The sequence below is a fragment of the Elaeis guineensis genome, chromosome 3, assembly GCF_000442705.2.
Source record: "Elaeis guineensis isolate ETL-2024a chromosome 3, EG11, whole genome shotgun sequence".
Lineage (NCBI taxonomy): Eukaryota > Viridiplantae > Streptophyta > Magnoliopsida > Arecales > Arecaceae > Elaeis > Elaeis guineensis.
Genome location: NC_025995.2, coordinates 26,536,484 through 26,558,816, shown reverse-complemented (window position 1 = coordinate 26,558,816; position 22,333 = coordinate 26,536,484). Strand labels below are relative to the sequence as shown.

Here is a 22,333-nt window from a genome sequence, read left to right as displayed (position 1 = left end):
AGTTAGTTTTTCTAGCCTCTCCTAAACGTGCATTTTTGACTTTTAATTCTTGTAAAAGCATTTCAAATGATGTTACCAAACTCTTATGTCTTTTATGAAGTACTTTTTTTCCTTTAAAATTTACAAAAGCACTTTTTTGAGCCGCATCAAATATGCCTTAGGTCATCTTACCATAGTTTTAAAGGGCTTTGTGTCATACTCATTTCAGAGGTTCACACTATCGACACATTCCCTAGCATATTGACATGCAGTCTACTAGGGCATGTTCATCATCAAAGTGGCAGCTTATTTTTTTGTTTCTTTATTTTTTTTCTTTTTTTTTGGTTTTTGCAATTCTTTTTTTGCTCTATGATTGATTTCAACCCTAATATTTTTTGATGTGTGATTTGTTGTTCTGATGCCTCTTGATCCTAAATTGACCATAACTTTCTCATAAAATGCAGTTAAAGTAGATCAATTAGTATTTATATAGAAAATTAGTGAAATACAAAATATATAATCAACTTAGTGTAGTACAACATAGATGTCGACATCTAAAATCTGATGGAGTATTGATGTTTCTTGAAGATGTTAGGATCATCTTCATAATCAAGAGGCACATCATGCCACACCTCCAACCACATGACGTTAAAGTCCTATAACCTCATCTTATAAGGTATGTGCCCTAGGTTGTAATTGGTCTCGGTACTTTAGCTGTAGGCCTGTAGCTCTGGCCCTTAAAAGACTCATCTGTTTGATAATGTGGTTGTGGGGGGGCCCATCCAAAAATGCTGGAAGCAAATCCAAATCATAAGGTACTTTAGGCTGTATGGGGTAGTAGGCTAGTAGCTACTAGAAGACAATGCCTCAGATGTACCATATCCATATCAGTATAATGGTAGCCAGCTTGTGGGTAATAAGATCTTGATTGGAAATCTGATGTCTAAGGATGGTACTCTACATAGCATTGTGTCCTGAATGACCCTGAGGAGCCTATATTTTGCATGCAATGGTATCCTTGTGGGTTTTATGTCGTGCACCGTGGTTCCGACATTGCATGATGTGAGTGGGCTAGGACCCTCTATTGAATCAAATACCACCCTAAGGCTATGTCTTGTAAATGATGGTCTCATGTCCTCCACTCCTTCCCTGGCCACTAGATGCATCATCAAAACTGTTGTCATTGCTCCATCTAGTCTTTGAGTTCGAGTGAGCGGACTCCACTATCATGCCCTGAACTGAGCGCGTAATAGACGCCGCATACCTATAAGATGAATCAAATAGACATGAAAGGATACCTGAAAAACAAATCTAATCATTTCATAATAATTTTAAATCAACAATAAAACAACCTCAATTTTTGAGAATTAAGATCTACTAAATGCTCCAGACATCTAGCACACTCCTCCAAGTCCTACAGCCAATCATGGATCAATATCTGAAAAATAAAGAAAAGAAGAATAATGCACTACAACAGCCTAATAAGCAGCATAACTTTAAAGTGGGTCAGAGCATGTTAATAGATAACAAATCAAACATAATAGCATATAATTGATTGGGCAAAATTCTTCTCTTTTCAGATATCAAAGAATAATACTTCTTTATCTTTCAAAAGTATACTTTTCACAAATTGGTACTAGATCCAACATTTGGCTATGGCCATACAATCCATGCCATGTAACCTTGCGCCATGGGTTAGAAATATATAATGGTGCCCATATACCCCCATTCTAATCATCTGTGGTGCAGTGCCAAAACTGATTTCTTAGATTACAGGTCAATAGGATCAACGTACAATCCCCATCGATGGGTTCAGATCATAGCCATGCTGAACATAAATACATAAGCATTTTCACAAGTTACCTAGTTAAATTTTTCTAAATCTTCTCCTCGGATGATATTTTCAGGAATATTAAAATACATATTTTATTCTTATATCATTTTTAGAGATAAATCGTAACATACTTGATCATTTCACTAGATAGATGTAGAAATCATAAAAACTATTTTAGCAAGCAATATTAGCTATAATTTTCTAAAATTTTTTAGTAAACACACTGTGAAGCGTTAAAAATCACTTACCGATTGACTGACGAGCATTGAAAATCACTTTAACCAGGTTATGCATGATCTAGATAGAGTATATTAAAAATTAGATTTTCTTTTAAAACATATTTAATTTACTTAGGGGGCCCATCTAAGGTTTCTAACCCCAAATCCTTTGGAATTAGGGGTTGTGAGGTTCATCAATCAGTCATCAAGACCTAGGTACACATCAAAGCCCATAGTTAGCCCTTAAAATCTCTATAATTCCCTGATGTAGTGTGTATTGGGACTCTTTAATCTGAACTTATATGGTATGGCTGTAGTTGGGTAGGCCATTCTCCAAGTTCCACAAGCACCCAAGGAAGAGGTGTGTGCCAGAGAGAGAGAGGGGGGATAGGAGGCTTGTTTGGGTCCTGGCATGGCATTGACAGCCCAGTTTCATTATTCCTAAGTGCAAACAAGAAGGAAAGTAAGAAGATGAAGAAGAGAGGGGACTTACCGATCGTAGGCATGGGTGCGGCGGGGAAGTGATGAATCTCGGCCATGGAGTGTGGAATAGGGGCATTGTAGGATGGGTCTAGGAAGGGCAAAGTGAGACGGGTTGTGAGTGAAGGGCATCATGATTCAGGATGGTCTTGCTGTCCATAGTAGGGTTGTGTGAGAGAAAAGAATGAGGAAAGAGGAAAAAGAAGAATAGGAAGGGGACCTATGAGATGGCTGCAGTCCTAATGGGTGAAGTAGCGGCATCCTAGCTCCTATCCGGAAGTAGAAAAGCATGAGTTTTTCAAGTGAAATAGGGAGGGTGTGGGAGCAAAGAAGAGCAAAAGAAGAGAGTAGGAGTGTAATATCTCGACCCAAAATGGGCCCAATTTCGAACTAGGCCGGGTCCACTTAACTGGCCCAGCCACCAAGGAAAAAGGCCCCAAAAGGACTTGTGCATGAATATTGAGGCACCACCCCCCAAAAAAAAAGGAAAAGCGATGAAGAAGACCCTGATGGGAGTCTTCTTCTTCTGTAAATCTTAATGAAAATTCGAGTCTAAGAGGAACTGTAACATCTTCATCCAGTCTTAATTAAGGAAGTCGAGCTCCCCCTTCAAGCCCCACCAACTTTGGCCACTCGCAATCACCGAAAAATATCTCTCTCCTTCCAGAAGTTTTCCACCAAGTTCGCTGGAAATCAGGACCCAATCACTACCAAAAAGATTGATAAGATGTCCAAAATTTTGACCCTTTCCTCCACCTCCTTAGGGCCTTAGATTTTTGATCCCAATCGATAATTGTTGGAAAACTTTTGAGGAAAACAAACCCTATTTTCTGTAGCCTTTTTCTTTGATTTCCAATGTCATTTGTAGGGCTGGAAGTGGGCTCGGGCCAGCCCGAGGCCCATTAGGTTGGGCCGGCTTCGGATCGGGCTTCGGGCTTGGCTTGAAACCATCTAGGCCGGGCTCGGGTGGACCTTTGGTCCAGCCCGAGCCCGAGCCTGAAATTGAGCCCGATTAGAGCCTGATTAGAGGCCCGAAAACTAGGAAGATGAAAAACCATCAGGCCTCAGCAGCCCTCCCCCTTCTCTCCATTCGACCATTCCTTCGCAAAACCGGATCGGAACCCTGAGTGGCTGTCGGCGGAGCCTTGAGCGACTGTCGGCTGAGCCCATCGCCTCGACGGCGTCGAGAGTTCCCGTTGCCCTCTTCCTCTTCTCTTCTCCAGTTCTTCGTCTTCAGTTCTTCCCCATTGAAGTCATTCGTCGGCATCGCTGTCGTCGGTCGAAGTCATCTTTCGTTGAATTTAGGGTAAGGATCCTCTATCCCTGGTCCGTGTTTTGTCCACCGACCGCCATCATCGTCGACAGATCCTCTGAATTCTGGGTAAGGATCCTCCTAATTTAGGGTTTTAAAGTTTATTGCCGTGCTCCCATCGCCGTCGTCGTGCTGCTTCAATACCGTGCTGCCGTCGTCGTGCTGCCATCGCCCAAGGTGAGACCTCCATTTTTTTAATCTCATTAAACCCTCAAACCCATCCTCTTCTGCTCTTCCTCTTCACTCTTCTGTCTCCTGACTTTCTCAGTTTCGTCCATTGACCGACGACTGCCATCATCGTGCTGGGCAGTTGGGAGCCTGGGGTTCAACATCGTGCCGGAGCCAAGGTTAGATCTCCATCCTCTGTTTTGAAGATTTTTGGTGCCATTTAAACAGGCCAGATAATCGGGCTTGGAAGCGGGCCTGATTCGGGCTTGAACAATGGGCTCATTCGGGCCTATACGTGGGTTGGGCCTGATTCGGTCTTGGATGTGGGCCGGCCCAATCGAGCTCGGGCCGGGTTTGGGCTATATATTTTTAAAAAAATTTGGGCCTAAGCCCGGCCCGAAGCCCGACAAAAAAATTTGGGCTGGGCTCGGGTAGGGGTGTGGCCCGGCCCAACCCGGCCCGATTCCAGCCCTAGTCGTTTGTCATTGCTGATCATCGGGAAGGAAAGCACCAATTGTGTCATTGAGGCCCCGACCACTACCGACCCTAACCACACCAATGATGGCCTCTATTCCGGAGAAAGAACGGGGAACATCAAGCCCCTGATCCGCCAAGGAAAATAAAGAGAGGAAACAAGAAAGAAAGAAAAAGGAAAATGAAAAGAAGCAAAAAGAACAAAAAGAAAAGAAAGAGAAGAAAGTTCTCTCTCCTCGTCCTTTTCTTCTCCCTCTTCCCTCTCTTTCTAGTTTCTCTCTCCACCTCTCTATCTAGATTGTTTCTCTTCTAGGTTTTTCTCTTTAAGAAGACTGTGTCAATGAGTTTGAACGATCCTGATGAATGGGTCCTGACTTGCGGTCATTGGGCAGCATGCCGGCATCGACCATTACTGGATTAGATACCACTAGATTTGTTCATTCATGATTTTTATTGAACCATCTGTACACTACTTCAATCATGATTTGATTAAATCGCCTTGATTGGACTGGTTGGGATGTTGGGCAGTTTCACTTAGTCAACCTTGTTTCACTTTGTTAATTTCTTTATGATATTCTTTCTCTATTTGATTTATGAACCTAATGAAGGATCCTTAGTTTTGTCGTTTTGAATCTGAGTTGACTGGGGAGACAGAATTTGAACCATCTTATTGTTGGGAATAGTGTCCCAAAGCCAATCGTCAGCCTGTTGACGGTTGTGCTCCTTTTGTATTAGTACATGAATTATAAATAAATAAAAGTTATTTTGGTATTTTTTCATCACAAATGTTTCATCTTCTAATGAACTCCTGTGTTGTGGTGAAGTCCTTAGGACTATTTAGACTCGACAAAGGAGGATTTGTCGTTTAGTCCTTAAACATGTTCGCGACCAAATGATACGTTGTTACCAAGGACGACAATATTTATCGAGCATAGGTCGTTGTGTGCCATATGGGTTGGTTGTCCTCATAACCAAAGAGTGTGGAGACACTGGTATGGCATACAGGTGAGATGTAATGGTACATCTGCACTGAACGTGACCAACTCCGGAGCTATTTCTGCTGTCAAGATTTGCTCCGATGGGATATGGGTATAAATGTCCCTCCGACCTGAGACCGCCACGGTGACTTGCAAGCAACTCACTGCACTTAGGCACTGGACTACCTGAATTTCTAATTCAGTGATGGAAGGTTGCTGGGTGTAGTCAAGTACTTGACTTGTCGGTGCGTGTGTCAAGATGGGATTGACCACTCCAGTTTAGGAGCTGTGTACAGTCGTGTTTCAATTTAGCAAAACCTTGGCCAGGGTAGTCCTAGTGAGGAGTCACAGGACTAATTGAGTTGAGCACGATTCGGATGATATCATCAGGGTTGACAGTTTAACTCTGAGTCATCCTAAACACAGGGGTCAAAAGGGATAAATTATACGGTAACCATATTCACGTAGGTTCTGAATGTTGCGATTGTGATTATTCGACCTATCCGGTCGTCGGGTACCATTGCTAGATGGTCACTTCGATTAGTACAGAAATTGGTTCCTGTGCTACCGGCTTAGGTTCGAACCTGCGGGGTCACACACATTAGAGGTTCCTTTCTGATCTGATGGTTGATTATGAGTCTTATCTATCTGGAACTCTATGATTGAGAATTAGGATTCTCTAATCATGAGTTCCACACATTTTGGGTACCGGGGTCAAAATTTTGAATTTCAAATTTTGAATTTGAAATTTCAACTCTTTGATCAGGGTTTCATATCGATGGTCTCTGATGCCTGATTGCCCATCGAATTTGGACTCAATATTTATGAGAGGTTTAATTAGTGATTTAATCACTAATTAACTCAATTTGATTGAGTAATTATTTTTGGATCAAGTCCAATTGAATTGGATTCAGTTTGGATTGACCCGATTAGGTTAAATGTTGACCTAATCGCTAAGGTGGTTTAGTCCCTGATTTGATCAGGGGTTAGGTTTAGTTAATTCCTGATTTGATTAGGATTTTATTAAGCCTAATTAAGCCTAATTATGTTGGGTTTAATTTGGTCTAATTGTGCTCAACCTATTTTAAACTAGGTTGGCTCAATTTGAATCAAACCACCTTGTTTTAAATTCCCTGCGTCACCCAACTTCCTTGCACCCATTTGAATTCACGAGAAGAAACTTCTCGTGAAATTTTTCTCACGCAAAACCCTTCCCCACGTCCTCATTTGTGCGCCATATGGATGGATAAAATAATTAGTTAGCCATTCAAATTCAAAGCATGTTTGAATTTGAATGGATAACTTATCACTTGCCCTTTCATCCTTATCCATTTTGTGCGCCACATTACTTACACGAGAAAAGGTTTCTCGTGAAACTTTTCCACGCACAAAGAGCCACGCCCCTTCTCTTCTCACGCCTAAAAGGATAGGGATAAGTTGGTTTTCGTTTGAATTCAAATTTGATTTGAATTCAAATGTGTAACCTCTTGTCTTTATCCTCTCACGCGGATAAGACACGTTCGATGTTGTTTTAAAAAGAGGAGAAAGGTGGGACGTGCGTAGAAAAATTAGGAGAGAAACTTTGGGGCGTGAGGAAGGCTTCTGCGTAAGGTGAAGGTCCAAAACCTTCCGAGAGAAAAAGAAAGAAAAGAGAGAAAATTGGGCGCAGGGTTTTTGGTGTGTACCCTAGGGTTTCTACCTAGGGTTCGGGAAGTGAGATTGGTGTGCCACGAGTGTCGTGAGTCCACCAAATTTCAGAGAGAGATCCATCAGCCTCTCAAGTAACTATGCAGATGATCCGGAGCATCTGAGAAGTCGGCACACATCGATCGAAGGAGTTCGATCAATATCTGCCATCAAAAGGATGAAATCACGAACTAGCATTCGTGAGGAGCTGATCAGACGGGAGCTTCGTGTGGACGATCCACAGAGGCCAGACAGTTGGGTGGCTGCGACGTGACGATCAGAGCCCTCCGACGGTGATCAGATTGCGGTGATCGACTACCCGCAAAAGGTGATGTGTTCTGAACACAGTACTGTAAAACGTTTACTGATTCAAATTTGAATTTCAAATTTAAATGCATGCTGTTGTATCATATTTAGATCCTAGTGTAGGGTTAATTAGTATTAATTAATGAGATTAATTAATAATTTCGCTGTAAAATAGTAATTTTGAAAAAGTTTTAAAATTACCATTTTACCCCTGCACTAAATTTTCGCTTCACTTATCGGTCACACAACATATCTGCACCATTTGAGTCTTGCCGAGCATCGCAAGATCTGGTCTTTATTAATCTTTATCAAGTTCTTGCATCTTGAACGATCCTGATTAAATGAAGTTGATTTAGTTGATCCCTGATTGCCGAATGGCATGTTGACCTCCACTTTGATTCTTGTCGGATACTATTGAGCACTCTCGATCTTTGTTGAACCACCTATCTCTTATCTTGATCTTGATCGAATGAAGTTATAATGATGGGATCAGCCTAGACCGTTGGATGCGACCACCCATTAATCCTGTCTTTTCATAATTATTCATATTTTTTTAATATTGGATTCGATTTTATATAGGGGTGTGATTGTCTTGATAAGATGTCCGATAGTGGGATATTGTGACGATCTATTAATTGAAGATTTTGAAATGAAATTTGTGAAATCGTTGGGATCTATTGGAATATATATGAGGTAATTAATGCTTTATTTTTCTAGATTTATCGATAAATTATAAAATATTTTTTTAACATGATTTATGAAACGATGCATGAATTTGATGAACAATATTTTGTCATTGAATGTATTGTATTTTAAAACATTATCATGATATATGATTGAAAGTATTGATCTTATTTGAATTGTGCATGGTTGACTTCGAATTGAAATATGAAATGTATTTTATGAAAAGAATTTTGATTTAAGATGGCTCGTACTCTCAACCTAATTATATTAAGAAGCCCGCCAATGGGGGTACTACTTTGGCATTTGATTAGTCTTGAGGGTTTATGTTGCAAGTAGATATGCACCATACCACCAACAGATTTACGGTTCCTAAGGACTTTACTGCAAGATGACATGCAGCTCACCGTAAGATGATACATGATATTTTGACCCCACCACAGGAAAAATGTGCTTATAGCTCATGGCTGGTGGGATGAACTTGATATTTTTGAAAAAAATTGAATTTGTGAATGAAACTCGAATTTTAAAAGGTTGAATTTGGCATGAATAATGCTTTCATAATGTTGCATATTAGAAATTGATTTCGAACTATTGAATTCTATATGCTTATTTTCTATAAATGATTATTTATTTTGTTGCATAATTTAATCTAGTTGAAGTGTTCATTGCTTACTTGGCTTTTAGCTCATTACCCCAATTTATTGGTTTTACAAATTTTGAGAACTAAGATGACACAAGAATATGTATGAGAGTGATTAGAAGCAGAACTTCGATACTTTTTGTTGATTGATATCCCTGGCTATATCCCTTGATTTGTATCTGCAAATTAGGGATTATAATTTATTTCCATATCTAGAGTAGGAGATATTTGTCATTGATTTGTTTCCTATTGTAATTGATTCGTTTCCTATTGTAACCATGTAACCTCATGTATCAATACAAGGTGCTTAGGAGACTTCTCCTTAAGCAATTCTGATCATCAACAGTCTTAAGTTGGTATCAGAGTCTTTTTCAAAATCTGGTGGATCCACTGTCTTCCGTGGAAAAGCTTCTAGTCAGTCGGATCTCCTTCTCGTATATCTTTTCGGCGAGCCCCGGTAACACTGTCTCTATCCCCTCGTTACATTTCTGCCCCTGTTTTAGTTTTCGCCGTTCTGCCCTTGTTTTTGGTCATCATCTCATCATCAGATCTGTTCAGTAAAATCATTCTCTCATGGCTTCCATATTAGATTCGAAGAAGGGCCTTGTTTCCTTCGCTTTCTCTGGCACTCCTACCATAACGTCAGAAAAACTCAATGGTAAAAGTTTTTTGGATTGGTATGCTGCTGTTGATGTATGGTTTTTAGGTCAAGGACTCTTCGAGCATCTAACCAAGAGGGCAGAAGATATCGATGCTGATGAGACGGACCAATGGAAGAAGGCTGATGATCAGTTGGTGTCCTTGTTATGGCAGTCCATTGATCCAATGTTGTTAGTGCACTTCCGCTTATATAAAACATGCTATGACATATGGAAGAAAGCTTGGAGCATTTATTCCAATGATATACAACGTCTGTATGATTCTGTCTACAACCTGGCAACACTCAAAATGATGGATCATGACCTACCCTTATATCTAAACAAAGCTCAATTCACCATTGAAGAAATTAAGTTGATACTGACCAGTAATAACCATCAGAAGATGCTAGACAAGCTTGACAACATGTACATGGTGTTCGTTCTCCACGGTCTTCATAAAGATTTTGACTCTGTTCGGAATCAAATTCTAACAAATCCTAATATTCCTACGGTGGAGGATCTCATTGATCGTTTGCTGTGAGTTCCTCCTTTGGAGGCAGCATCTGGAGTTGGTTTCCAAAGTCTCAGAATCTTCAGCTTTTGTTCTAATACGGCTGATCGTGGAGGTCGAGGCCATGGTCGTGGTGGTGGTAGACGTGGCCATGGATCTGATAATCGCCCTCGATGTTCTTTTTGTAATCATTTGGGCCATACTTGAGACCGGTGCTATTCTTTGTATGGTTTTTTAGAGAAATCAGCTAATGTCATACAATCTCAGGCACGGATATTGGGAGTGACAATCAAAATGTTTTATCATACAGTGAATACAAGGAGTATCTTTAGTTTAAAGCAGCCCAACAAGCTTCATCTTCAGCTACTGTAGCCCATACTGGTAATTCTACGATTTGCCTCTCTCATTCTTCATCTGGTGGATCCTAAATTTTGGATTCTGGTGCTTCTGATCACATAGCTGGTAATCCTTTTTTTCCTTAAAATTATCATCTTCCAAGACACCACATTACATCACTTTCGCTGATGGCTCTAAAGCTAAAGTCACTGGCATTGGTCAACCTACACCTCTCCCTTCTTTATCCTTAAATTTTGTTCTTTTTATACCAAGTTGTCCTTTTAATTTAATTTCTATTAGTCAACTTACTCACACTCTTGATTGCTCTATAACCTTTACTGCTGATTCTTTTCTTATATAGGACCGGAGTACGAGACAGACAATTGGTGTAGGATCTAAATCACAAGGACTTTATTATCTCCGGCCTCCATCCTCTACCATATATGCTGTCACAGAGTCTTCTAGTCTCCTTCACCGTCGTTTGGGTCATTCGAGTCTACATAAGCTGAGAAAGATGATCCCTCATCTCTTTCATTTACAGTCTTTAGAGTGTGAGTCATGTCAACTTAAAAAACATGTTCGGACGTTCTTTCCAAGTAAGGTAAATAATCGAGCAGAGTCTCCTTTTGACATTGTTCATTCTGATGTTTAGGGTCCTAGTCATGTCAGTTCTATTTTAGGATATAGGTACTTTGTTACTTTCATTGATGATTTTTTAAGATGTATTTGGATATTCTTAATGAAAGATCGTTCAGAGTTGTTTATTATTTTTTAAAATTTTTGTAATGAAATTCAAACTCAGTTTGGGCACCCTATTCGCATTTTGCGTAGTGATAATGTAAAAGAGTATTTTTCTGCTCCCTTCAATTCTTTCATGGTATCTCATGGCATGATTCATCAGTCCACCTGTCCACATACTCCACAGCAAAATGGCATAGCAGAAAGAAAGCATCGTTATATTATTGAGCAGCTCGTACTCTTTTGTTACATGCTAATGTACCCTTAAAGTTTTGGGGTGATGCTGTCATCACTGCTGGTTACTTGATAAATCGAATGCCATCATCTGTTTTAAATAATCAAGTACCTCATTCTCTTTTTTTCTTAAGGATCCTCTTTACATTGTTCTCCCTTGTGTTTTTGATTCTACTTATTTTGTATATGATCTTTCTCTAGATCTTGATAAATTGTCTGTCCGTGCTATTAAATGCATTTTTCTTGGTTACTCTCGGATTCAGAAGGGATATCGATGTTATTTTCCTTCTACACATCGATTTTACATGTCTACAGATGTCACTTTCTTTGAGGATACACCTTATTTTAGCTCATTGGTGGAATCTGAATCCATCTCTCAGCTCTTATCGATTCCCTACCTAGGTCTGTCAGTCTCTGTTTCTCTAGCTTCATATGTGCCCGAACCTCTTGCTCTACCTGCTCAGCCAATACATTCCTCACCACGCCCACTTATCACTTATCAGCGTCGACCACAATCTGAGATTTTGAAGACTGTTTTCACTCAAGATTCAGGCGATTTAATTCCTGCTCTAGCATCTCCACCTGCCCCGAGCCTACCTGAGCATTCCACTGACTGGCTTGTAGCTCTCTGTAAAGGTATATGTTCTACCTGTAATCCTCATCCTATTTATAATTTCTTGAGCTATCATCGTTTATCTTCTTCCCATTATGCCTTTGTTTCTGTCTTGTCTTTCGTTTCTATTCCTAAAACTGTCTAGGAAGCACTTTCCCATCCAAGATGGCGTCAGACAATGATTGATGAGATGGCAGCCTTAGAATCCAATAACACATGGAATCTTGTTCCTTCCCCTCTTAAAAAATCTACTGTTGGTTGTCGATGGGTTTTTACTATTAAAGTGGGCCCTGATGGATAGGTGGATCGTTTGAAAGCACGTCTTGTGGCTAAGGGCTATACTCAGATCTTTGGTCTTGATTATGGAGACACATTCTCTCCTGTTGTTAAGATGGCGTCTGTCCGACTCTTCTTATCAATGACTGTCATGAACCATTGGCCTCTATATCAACTGGATATCAAAAATGCCTTTCTACATGGTGACTTGGAGGAGGAAGTTTATATGGAGCAACCATCTGGGTTTGTTGCTCAGGGAGAGACGAGTCTTATTTGCAGGTTACACAAATCACTATATGGCCTTAAGCAGTCTCTCCGGGCATGGTTTGGAAGATTTAGTAAAGTCATACAGCAATTTGGCATGGTCCATAGTGAGGCAGATCACTCTTTGTTTTATAAACATTCGTCCTCTAATCTATACATCTACCTTGTGGTCTACGTGGATGATATTGTCATTACAGGTGATGATCATGATGGTATTAAAGGCCTAAAGCAGCACTTATTTCAACACTTCCAAACTAAGGACTTGGGCTGGTTACGATACTTCCTTGGGGTTGAAGTAGCTTGGTCAAAAATAGGTATTGCCATCTCTCAAAGAAAGTATGCCCTTGATATTTTGGAAGAGACTGGGATGCTAGATCGTAAACTAATCGATACTCCTATGGATCCAAACGTGAAACTTCTATCGGATCAGGGAAGCCCTATTCAGACCCAGGCAGATATCGAAGACTGGTGGGAAAATTAAATTATCTCACTATGACCAGGTCAGACATATCCTTCGCTATTAGTGTTCTAAGTCAGTTTCTTAACTCTTCTTGTGATAGTATTGGGACGCAGTAGTTCGGATCTTGAGATATATTAAGGGTTTTCCTGAAAAAGGGTTGATTTATGAAAATAGAGGCCACACAAACATTGTTGCATATACAAATGCAGATTGGGCAGGATCCCTTAGTGATAGAAGATCGACTTCTAGGCACTGTGTTCTCATCTCATGGAAAAGCAAAAAGCAGAATGTCGTTGTCAGATCAAGTGTAGAAACAGAATATCGAGCTATGGCCCTTACTATGTGTGAACTTATATGGTTGAAACAACTGCTTCAAGGATTGAAGTTTTGCAAGGTAGGCTCTATGAAACTCATTAGTGATAATCAAGTAGCCTTGCACATTGCTTCCAATCCAGTCTTCCATGAGCGGACTAAATATATAAAGATTGACTGTCATTTCATATGAAAAAAGATCATCTCTGGAGAAATTACTACCTCATTTGTGAATTCTAACGATCAACTAGCAGATATCTTTACCAAATCACTTCGGGGTTTGAGGGTAACATACATATGTAACAAGCTTAATGCATATGACATATATGCACCAGCTTGATGGGGAGTGTTGATTGATATCCCTGTATCCCTTGATTTATGTCTGCAAATTAGGGATTATAATTTATTTCCATATTTAGAGTAGGAGATATTTGTCATTGATTTGTTTCCTATTGTAATTGATTCGTTTCCTACTGTAACCATATAACCTCATGTATTAATACAAGGTGCTTAGGAGATTTCTCCTTAAGTAATTCTGATCATCAACAGTCTTAGGTCTTTTATTTTAGATTGGAAACCCTATTGAATTTGATGTAAGATCATTGAATATCATTGAATGTTATGAGACTTTAAAGTTGGATTTTAGTTAGTTAAATTTGGACTTAATTTATTGATTAATTATTCCATTGTTGCTTTATGATCGTACGATAAGATGCCTTGCATGCTTATGGGGAGCATTTCTATGTGAGTATGTGGCGGTTGCTGCGACCCCCTAGCTCGCAATCTCGGATCGAGGTTGTGACAAGGAGAGTGTGGAGCAAAGAGAGGGTAAGATGGTGGGCATTCGTAATGGGAGAATGAGAGAGGGTGGGGAGCGCTGGGAGAGAAAGATGAGAGAGAGAAGGGAAAGGCGGTGGAGGGGTGAGGCATGGTGTGTGAAGGAAGAGGATATGCGCATGGGAAAAATCAGGCACACCTCTCTTCGTAATTGTCCACCCAAGTGAGGACACCACCTTATAGGTGGGCCCTTATATGGGTTGGGCTTGGGATTTTTATGGGTCAAGATATCACATCCCCCTCCCTCCAAACACTTCGTCCTCAAAATTTACATATCTAGGCTTTTAAAAATTTAGGATACTTAACCTCATGTCGTCATTGAGCCCTTAGATAGTTTCTCTCTTGCAATGATTACTCTTCAAAATCTTACACAAGGAATGAGGTGTCATCTTTAATCTTTATTCTTTCCATCCATAATACATATATGATTTTCTTGCTCACTTCCAAAAGAAACACTAGCATCTTGACTCCAGATTAAAATACTACAATGCTCTACCCTTGACATTAATTATTCTTGATTAACTGATCCATCATAATTGCTCCTAATTAATCTAGGGAGAAGCAAAATGATTTATGAACATAAAACTCACCCTTCAAATCTTAAATCCTTTTTCTATCAATATTACTTTTCCATGACTTAAGTCCTTTATCAATCATGCTCTGAACATCAATCAATGGTTCTAGACTTCTAGCCAGTCTTTAATGACTCAGCTCACTACTTCACTGCGCAACTCTGATTCTATTGAAAATAAAACATGAATCACAAATAATATTCAGATAAAATAACACAAAGGTATCCTCAAAAAAAGCAAATTGAGATGTTTCATTATTTAATTTCTAGGTTGAACTTCATAAAAAACCCTGAACTTTATGACTCAATTTGACTCAAACCCTTGACTTCAATTTCTCACAATTCAACTCTCAAACTTATAATCTGTTAACAATGTAAACCCCTTGTCACTTTGGTGTTAAATAATTAATGGAAAAATGCATGGGCCTTGCATGTGCCCCTCACGGTGATCCCATTCCCTCACCAGGATCTCAAACTTCAAGTGTTGATGCACCAACATGGCATTACTCGGCTGGTCCAGCTACATCACTGGCACCCAGATCGGCATGCTGGTGCTGATGCTCTTTATGCATGAATTCCACCCATGATGGCTCATGAATGCACCTATTGTAGGGTGGGCCAAGAACTCAAGCTGCAGCGCCCAACCTCCTACGACCATTCCCACTCCCTCTACCATCCTTTCATGGTAGGCTGGCAGTTTTGTTTGCTAAGGCTTGCCTTGAGCAAACCCCTAGTTACAAACCTAGATGAAGCGCTGCCTGCTGTGCTGCAACCCAATTACAAGCTCTTTGATTGGCTTATCAGGTACCATCGACAAGGTTTTGAGGGAGACATACACGAGTGACATTGGAGTGCTTATCGAGCCACTCCAAGCAATCGTGTTGTTGTAGGCCATGATTTTCTCTAATAAGAAGTATAGGATTCAAGGGGCCAATTGCAAAAATCCTCTTACCTTGGAAAAAAGGTCCTCGAGCTAAGTAGTCAAGGAATTCACCCTCCACCATCTTGCATGCGTTGATGAGAATTCTAGTTTCCACAATGGCTTCACAGAGATGTTGATTCATGGTGATAAAATCCACCAAGGCTAGCATGAAGCAGCCCTGAAGGAGGTAGGATTGCATTTGGCTTTCATTGAGAGGAGGATGAAATGGGGGAGAGAAGGAATGAAGCCTGGGTTTTTGGAAAGCTGTAGACCTCAGTGTTGGGAAAGCCCATGGCTTCTTGAGTAGCAAGGAGACAAGGGTGTCATAGATGATGAAAAGGTGGTAGGAAGCGGTGGAGAGGGAGCAGAGAAGCAAGGCAAGGGGCACTCAGAGGTTGGCATGGAGGGCTTCATGCAAGGGCTAGAGGTGGGAGTGGAGGGCATCAGGTTTGGGGGTGGAGTGGAGGTAGGAGGGAGGGGAGGTCATGGAAGTGGATGGATTGGAGGGAATTTAGGTACTATCCTTGGAGTCTAGATTGGCTTGGAGGATGTGGGAGGGAGAGGTGGCATAGTGGATGGAGAGGCCCCGAAGGTTAGGTGGAGGAGCTGGTTGAGGTGGCTTTGGGCAGGGAAGGGCACTACCACGATGGCCACACCATGGCGATCTGTCTCTTCTAGTTCTCCAAGGAGCAAAATTGGAGGGGGTTAAAGAGCTCTAAGATGGCCATGGATAAGGAGACGAACAAATTGGTGTAGAGGTCTGCTTCCTTTGTTTTAGTTGTAGAAAAGATACTTGTGAACAAGTTTGGTTTTTTCAGCACTACTTATTGTGATAAGCACTAGGAGACTATCAGTTTCTTTTTTGGTTAACTATTTAACACTTGAGTGGTGAAGGGTTCACATTGCTAATAGGTTATAAGTTTGGGAGTTGAATTGTGAGAAATTGAAGTTCATGATTTAAGTTGGGCCATGAAGTTTAGGGTTTTTTTTTTAATGAAGTTTAGCCTAATTTCTACCTAACTCTCAACCTTTTTGATGAGTTTTGAGGATCCTAGAACTTAGGCACTATATATGTTACGATGTGTCACATTCCATAGTGATCCTAAACCTAAGATTTGATACCATTAAATCTATCACACCCCAAATTGGGCATGTACTAGATGCCGCATGCCTGCAAGGCGAACCAAATGGACATGCAAGGCTACCTGAACAACTAATCTAATCATTACATCATAATTTTAAATCAATAATAAAACAACCTCAATCCTTGAGAACTAAGATCTACTAAATGCTCTAGAGAATCTGGGGCATTCCCCCAAGTCTCACAGTCAATCGTGGATCAAAATATTGTATATAGAGCAGAAGAATAATGAGCTAAACTAGTCTAGCAAGCAATATAACGCTTCAAAGTGGGTTAGAGCATATTAACAAATAACAAATCAAACATAATAGCAAATCATTGATTGGGTAAAATTTTATTCTTATCAAATATCTAAAAATAATATTTCTTTATCTTTGAATAGTATACTTTTTAGCTTTTACAAAATGATACTAGATCCAATATTTGGCTATGGCCATGTGACCTAGTGGCCTAGGTCAGATAATAGGTAACAGATAATGGCCCCCCAACAACACGATTCTAATTATTGGTGGTGCCATGCTGAAACTAATTTCTTTAGATATAAGTTTACAGGCCCAACATTGAATCCCTATTGGCCCGGTTAGATCATAGCCATGTTGAATATAAATAGAAAAGCATTTTCACAAGTTACCTAGTCAATTTTTCCAAATCCACTCCTAAAATGATATTTTCAGGAATATTGAAATACATATTTTATTCGTACATGGTTTTCAATGATAAATAGTAACATGCTTGACCATTTAATTAAATACATTTAGAAATATAAAAACTATTTTATCAAGCAATTTAACTATAATTTTCTAAAATTTCTTAGAAAACACATCGTGAAGCGTTAGGTTACTTATTGATTGATTCACGAGCACTGAAAATCTCACTTTAACTAAATTATGCATAATTTAGATAAAGTTTATTAAAAATTACATTCTCTTTTAAAACAAATATAATTATTACTGAAAATGTAAAGCATTTCTAGGTCTCTGGGCCCTATCTAAGGTTTCTCAACCCAAAATCCTTTGGGATTAGGGGTTAGGAGGTCCATCAATCAGTCATCGAGACTTGGGTACACATTCAAGACCATATTTAGCCCTTAAAATATCTATAGTTCCTAATCTAGAGTGTATCAGGATAATTTGAACTTACATGGTGCAGCTGCAGTTTGGTGGCCCATACTCTGGGTTCCATATTCATGTGAGGAAGAGGTGCATCCAAGAGAGGTATGGGGAAAAGGAGGCTGCCTTGGCATGGCATTGAAAAGTCTGGTCCCATTATTTCTCTATGCACGAAAGGAGGAAAATAAGAAAATGAAGTAGAGAGGAGACTCACCAGTAGTAGGCCTGGGTGATGGTGGGAAGTTATGAATCTCGACGATGGACTAATGGATAGGGGCATCATAGGATGGGTCTAGGAAGGGCAAAGTGAGATGAATTATAAGTGAAGGGCATGATGAATAGGGATGGTCTTCCTATCCATGGTAGGGCCTTGGGAGCGAAAAGAAAGGGATGAAGAAAATGAAGAAGAGGAAGAGGCCATACGAGATGGCCATGGTCCTGATGGGCGAAGCAGCGGCATCTCGGCTACTGTCTGGACGTAAAAAGGTAGGGTTTCTTAAGTGAAATAGGGATGGAGAGGAGATGAAGAATAATGCTTTCGAGTTACCCATCATCATCTTATTATACAAAGAAGAGAAGAAGAGTAGAGCATGGGAGCAAAGAGATGGCGGGCTGGTGGTCAGTCATGACAGCAGAATGAGAGGGACAAAGGGCATTGGGAGAGAGATGGGAGGGAGAAGGGGAAACACAGAGGGGTGAGGCAAACTAGGCAAGCTCACTAATCGAGATTCCCAACTACTAGCGTGCAAAGCAAAAGGACACATGCCTAGGAAAAATTGGGCGTGCCTCTCTTCATGATTATCTGCCCAAGTGATGGCACCGCCTTATAGGCAAGCCCCCATATGGGTCATGCCTGGGCTATTTTCATGCCAAGATATCACATCCACTCTCTCCAAGGGGGCTATAGCTGGCTTTCCTTTTCCTTTCAAGATGGGCTAAGTGGCTGCCTTCTTTTCCTTTGTGCCCCTTTGTCTAGCTATGTTAGGAGGATGGACGGTACCCTCTTGACTTACTGGATCAGTAGTGTAGTGGCCTCGTTTGAGCATTTCCTGATCATATCTTTGGAAGGATGTCTTGGATATGGAGCTTTGTGACTTTCGACTCCCCAATGACCCCTCTAGCTGGTCCGCTAGATATGAGCGTGCAATGTTACATTCTGCTTATTGCGCCGCATTCACTTAACCTACCTGGCTATGAAACTAGCCTATTATGGAGGCGATCCTCCATCATCGAGCAATGACTGTTGCTGCTGGCCCCTTAAGCCATCTGATTATCGGATCATTCTGATCCTGAATGACATTGTTTTGTAGCTAATCATTATACTTCAGCTCCATTTCCTCGTGAATGCACTTCAGTCTCAACTTTAGATTGTAGTGGTTATACAGGGCCATTGAGGTGCTTTTATGTCAGACAATTCCTCTACTTGCTATGAATTAGGGTGAAGGTAGACCAGTTGTGCCTACATCACTTAAGAAGACCGTCTATGAGAGGATCCAGATGGCTAACTACCTAAACAAAATAAACCCATCATTCAGCTACAAAAGAATTAAAGAAAATTAAATATTAGATAGTAGTAATTATAAAATGTCAAGTATTAGTTATAATTGATATCTCATATATTTGGATTTATAGTTTCTTGCTTGCGATACCTCCCTTGTCGCCAAAGCTATCAATGCCCTTCCTAGACATTTTCTTCTATGGAAAAGAGATGTGCTATAATATATTAATGATTGAAGATACGAGCTAACTTACGCATGCCATTTAAGTTAACTTATCTCTTCAAGATATTGGGCTCCAACTTCTGGCTCAAGTTCCATCCTGTGAATCACATTGCGTAGGGTGACCAGAAGTTCCTCATTCATGTCGATTCCAAGGTCAATGTATTGGAATGTTTGCTTTAGGAAGTAAATTGCCAATACAATTTGTAAGTTTGTAATTGTTTTAGTAAAATATTTATAATTGCAAGAGTAGTCAATAAATAAGTATGTCAATTTACATTCTTACTTGCTAGATGCAATTTCCTACCATCTGTAGTTCCACCTCTAGTCAATGATGTTAATGAACTATTGGGCAGGAATGGGATCTTCTTGCTTGAGTTGAGCATTTTCCATCTCCATCATATGATACAGGAAGCCCATATGAGGAACCTCTCATTGTTCATGGCCCAAAGCATATTGTATAATGGCTTGGTAGCGTCCATGATCCTCTTGACCTGTTGCTATGATTGCTGGGTCATCATCAAGCCCTCCATATGGCTCTTCTCAGTGTCAACCCTTCTAATATATGCTTTCCTCTCATTTGACACTGAGAAACATCTCATGCAGACCTACTTTCTTCTCAAGAATTCTATTAAGTGCAATATAATTAGTAGCAAACCATGTCACTATAGGTCTCAAGATCTCAACATTTGTGAATTCTTATTAGTGCTGGGACCCATATGTGGTCATATATAAACTTGATGACGAAGTGGGCCGTCTTTATGGTTTGTTGCACCTTACGAATCTTTTTGATCTGCATCAACATGAGGTTGATATAGTATACAGCATATGAGATTCAGAAAATGTCTGCCGTCGCTCCATCAAAATCTCCCCAATGGCCTTGTATTATGGTCCGTTATTAGTGACCACCTGTACGATGTTTTGCTCTCCTATTTGATCTATCATGTCCATTAATTTGATGACATACATGGTGTTATGCACCTAATCAAAAGTGTCAACTGACTTTTAGAAGAATGTCTTCATATCACAATACATTTGAAAGTTGATGCTTCGCCTGCTAGGATTGGTCCAACCATCATACATCACTATTAGTCCATGGATGGCCCACTTGCTCTAATGGGAGGCGATCCAGTTCAATAGCTTCTTTTTGTTGTTATCAAGAAGCTTACTATAAGTGTCCTTTGGTCTTCAGGATCCATCCGTAGACCGCTCGCCTATATCGAGGAATACATGTTGCCTACCGCGTTCACTAGGATGTGGTTGAAGTGAAGCTAAGACACAATAGCTCGTCATATATCCTTTTTCTTGTCCTCATCTGCATAGTATCAATTCTTTTCTGCTTTGAATCCCTATTGTAGAAGGCATGCTGATCTAGATCATGAATGGTGGCCCTTGGTGGAATCTTTCTAAAGGACATCTTCTTATTGCCAAAGAACCTCGGTATAGATGCAATATGGCTTCCACCTCTATTGATGGCTTGCTGACCAAGGAGGTCCTCCTGAACTCTAAAGTGGCATTACCGGCTTCAGAATTAGAATCCGACTCATGTGGGCATTTCTAGTACATGGGTACATTGGTGTACCCACCACCTCGATGCTGCTTCAATTTGGTTATGCCTCCTTGAACTTAATGCTGCAACCATTGCATCTCCGGTAGTATCGACTTGAGAGCATCTACTCATGCTCCTATTCCATGTCACGCTTGGAGTCCTTTTTGCATAGATCCATTCTGGCAAGTTTGTCGAGCATATGTTATTTTATTCATTATTTAAGAAGCAGTAAAATGTCATTATGATGAAAAAATATTTTCTTCTTCAAAAAAGGTTCTAAATTAGTACTAATTTTTATTTTTTGTATTAATTATATATTTTAATAAATCTTTAAGTTAAAAAAATATTTAAATATCAAAAATTTAGAAAATCAATTTGAGCTCATATCCATGTAGCACCATAAGATGAATGCTATATGTATTTTTCTTAGTCCATAAGCATGTATGGAAAGTCACTTATTTTTTAATTTTATTTAAATTTGGGCCTATGTAACTATGTGCATGATCCCATCCAAACTTAACTAAATTGGTGCTCAATTTTGGTTGAGAGTAGCATCTATAGCCCCAAACATGATTCCAATTCTACAATTTTTTTTGACTATTATTTTTTATTTTTAATATAAAAATATATTTTTTAATTCAAAAATATATTTTTAATTTAAAAATTATAGTTTTAATAAAAAGTCAAGATTGTGTGGATCATCTGTAGATCTATAGCATGTCATAAAATCATGCCAAAATTAAAACTTTGGCATGACCTCCGCCTTTTTTACTTTTCTTGCGATATCCTAGCATTAAAAAATTGAATCAATGAGGAAGGGGAGAGTTATGTTACATTGTTTTGAGTTGGATCTAGCTTTTCATCATTGAAATCTGCTTTGTTTTTACGAATTTTGGGGGTTTTTGAAAAAATAAGAAGAGGTGAGAGAAGGCTTGAGAGGCCTTCTCAAGGCTCTTTCCACTCATTGAAGACAGTGGAGGGGTGAAATGCCCCATATTGGTGCATAACAAAATTTGCATTGGTTCCACTTTGAACTATTTGGATTAGAGTGGTTCTCTTCATTTTCTAAGCTGAAGGGGTGAACTATCCTGGTTCCACCTCGGCATTGATCTGCTTGGTACGCCTTGAATCAGGCAACTTGGGATGGTTCGGCATACCATAGTTTGGACTTTGCAATGAATTTGACTTAAGGATTCTTCTCTTTATTGAGCCCTAAATGGTTATGAATGATATGTTTTTAATGATTGAATGGATGAAGGTTTGAAGGATGATGATTAAAACATTGTCTTCTTGTTTTCTTGTGGTGTGACTCTGCAAAGGGGTGAGATGTTCCAACCCTAGGTATG

The 22,333-nt window shown here is 39.9% G+C and overlaps 1 protein-coding gene across 2 annotated transcripts in view; it reads left to right on the top strand.

The window, feature by feature from the left end:
- The window catches only part of LOC105034020 (glucose-1-phosphate adenylyltransferase large subunit 3, chloroplastic/amyloplastic), a 147,045-nt gene that overhangs the window by 22,391 nt on the left and 102,321 nt on the right, over positions 1-22,333 (top strand). The window contains exon 4 of one of the 2 annotated variants that reach the window (XM_073253742.1): positions 10,605-10,844. The exons of the other annotated variant lie outside the window; for it this stretch is intronic. Within the exon in view, the coding sequence (XP_073109843.1) occupies positions 10,605-10,844 (240 nt within the window). The remainder of the gene's footprint in view (positions 1-10,604; positions 10,845-22,333) is intronic. 2 annotated transcript variants of the gene reach the window in all.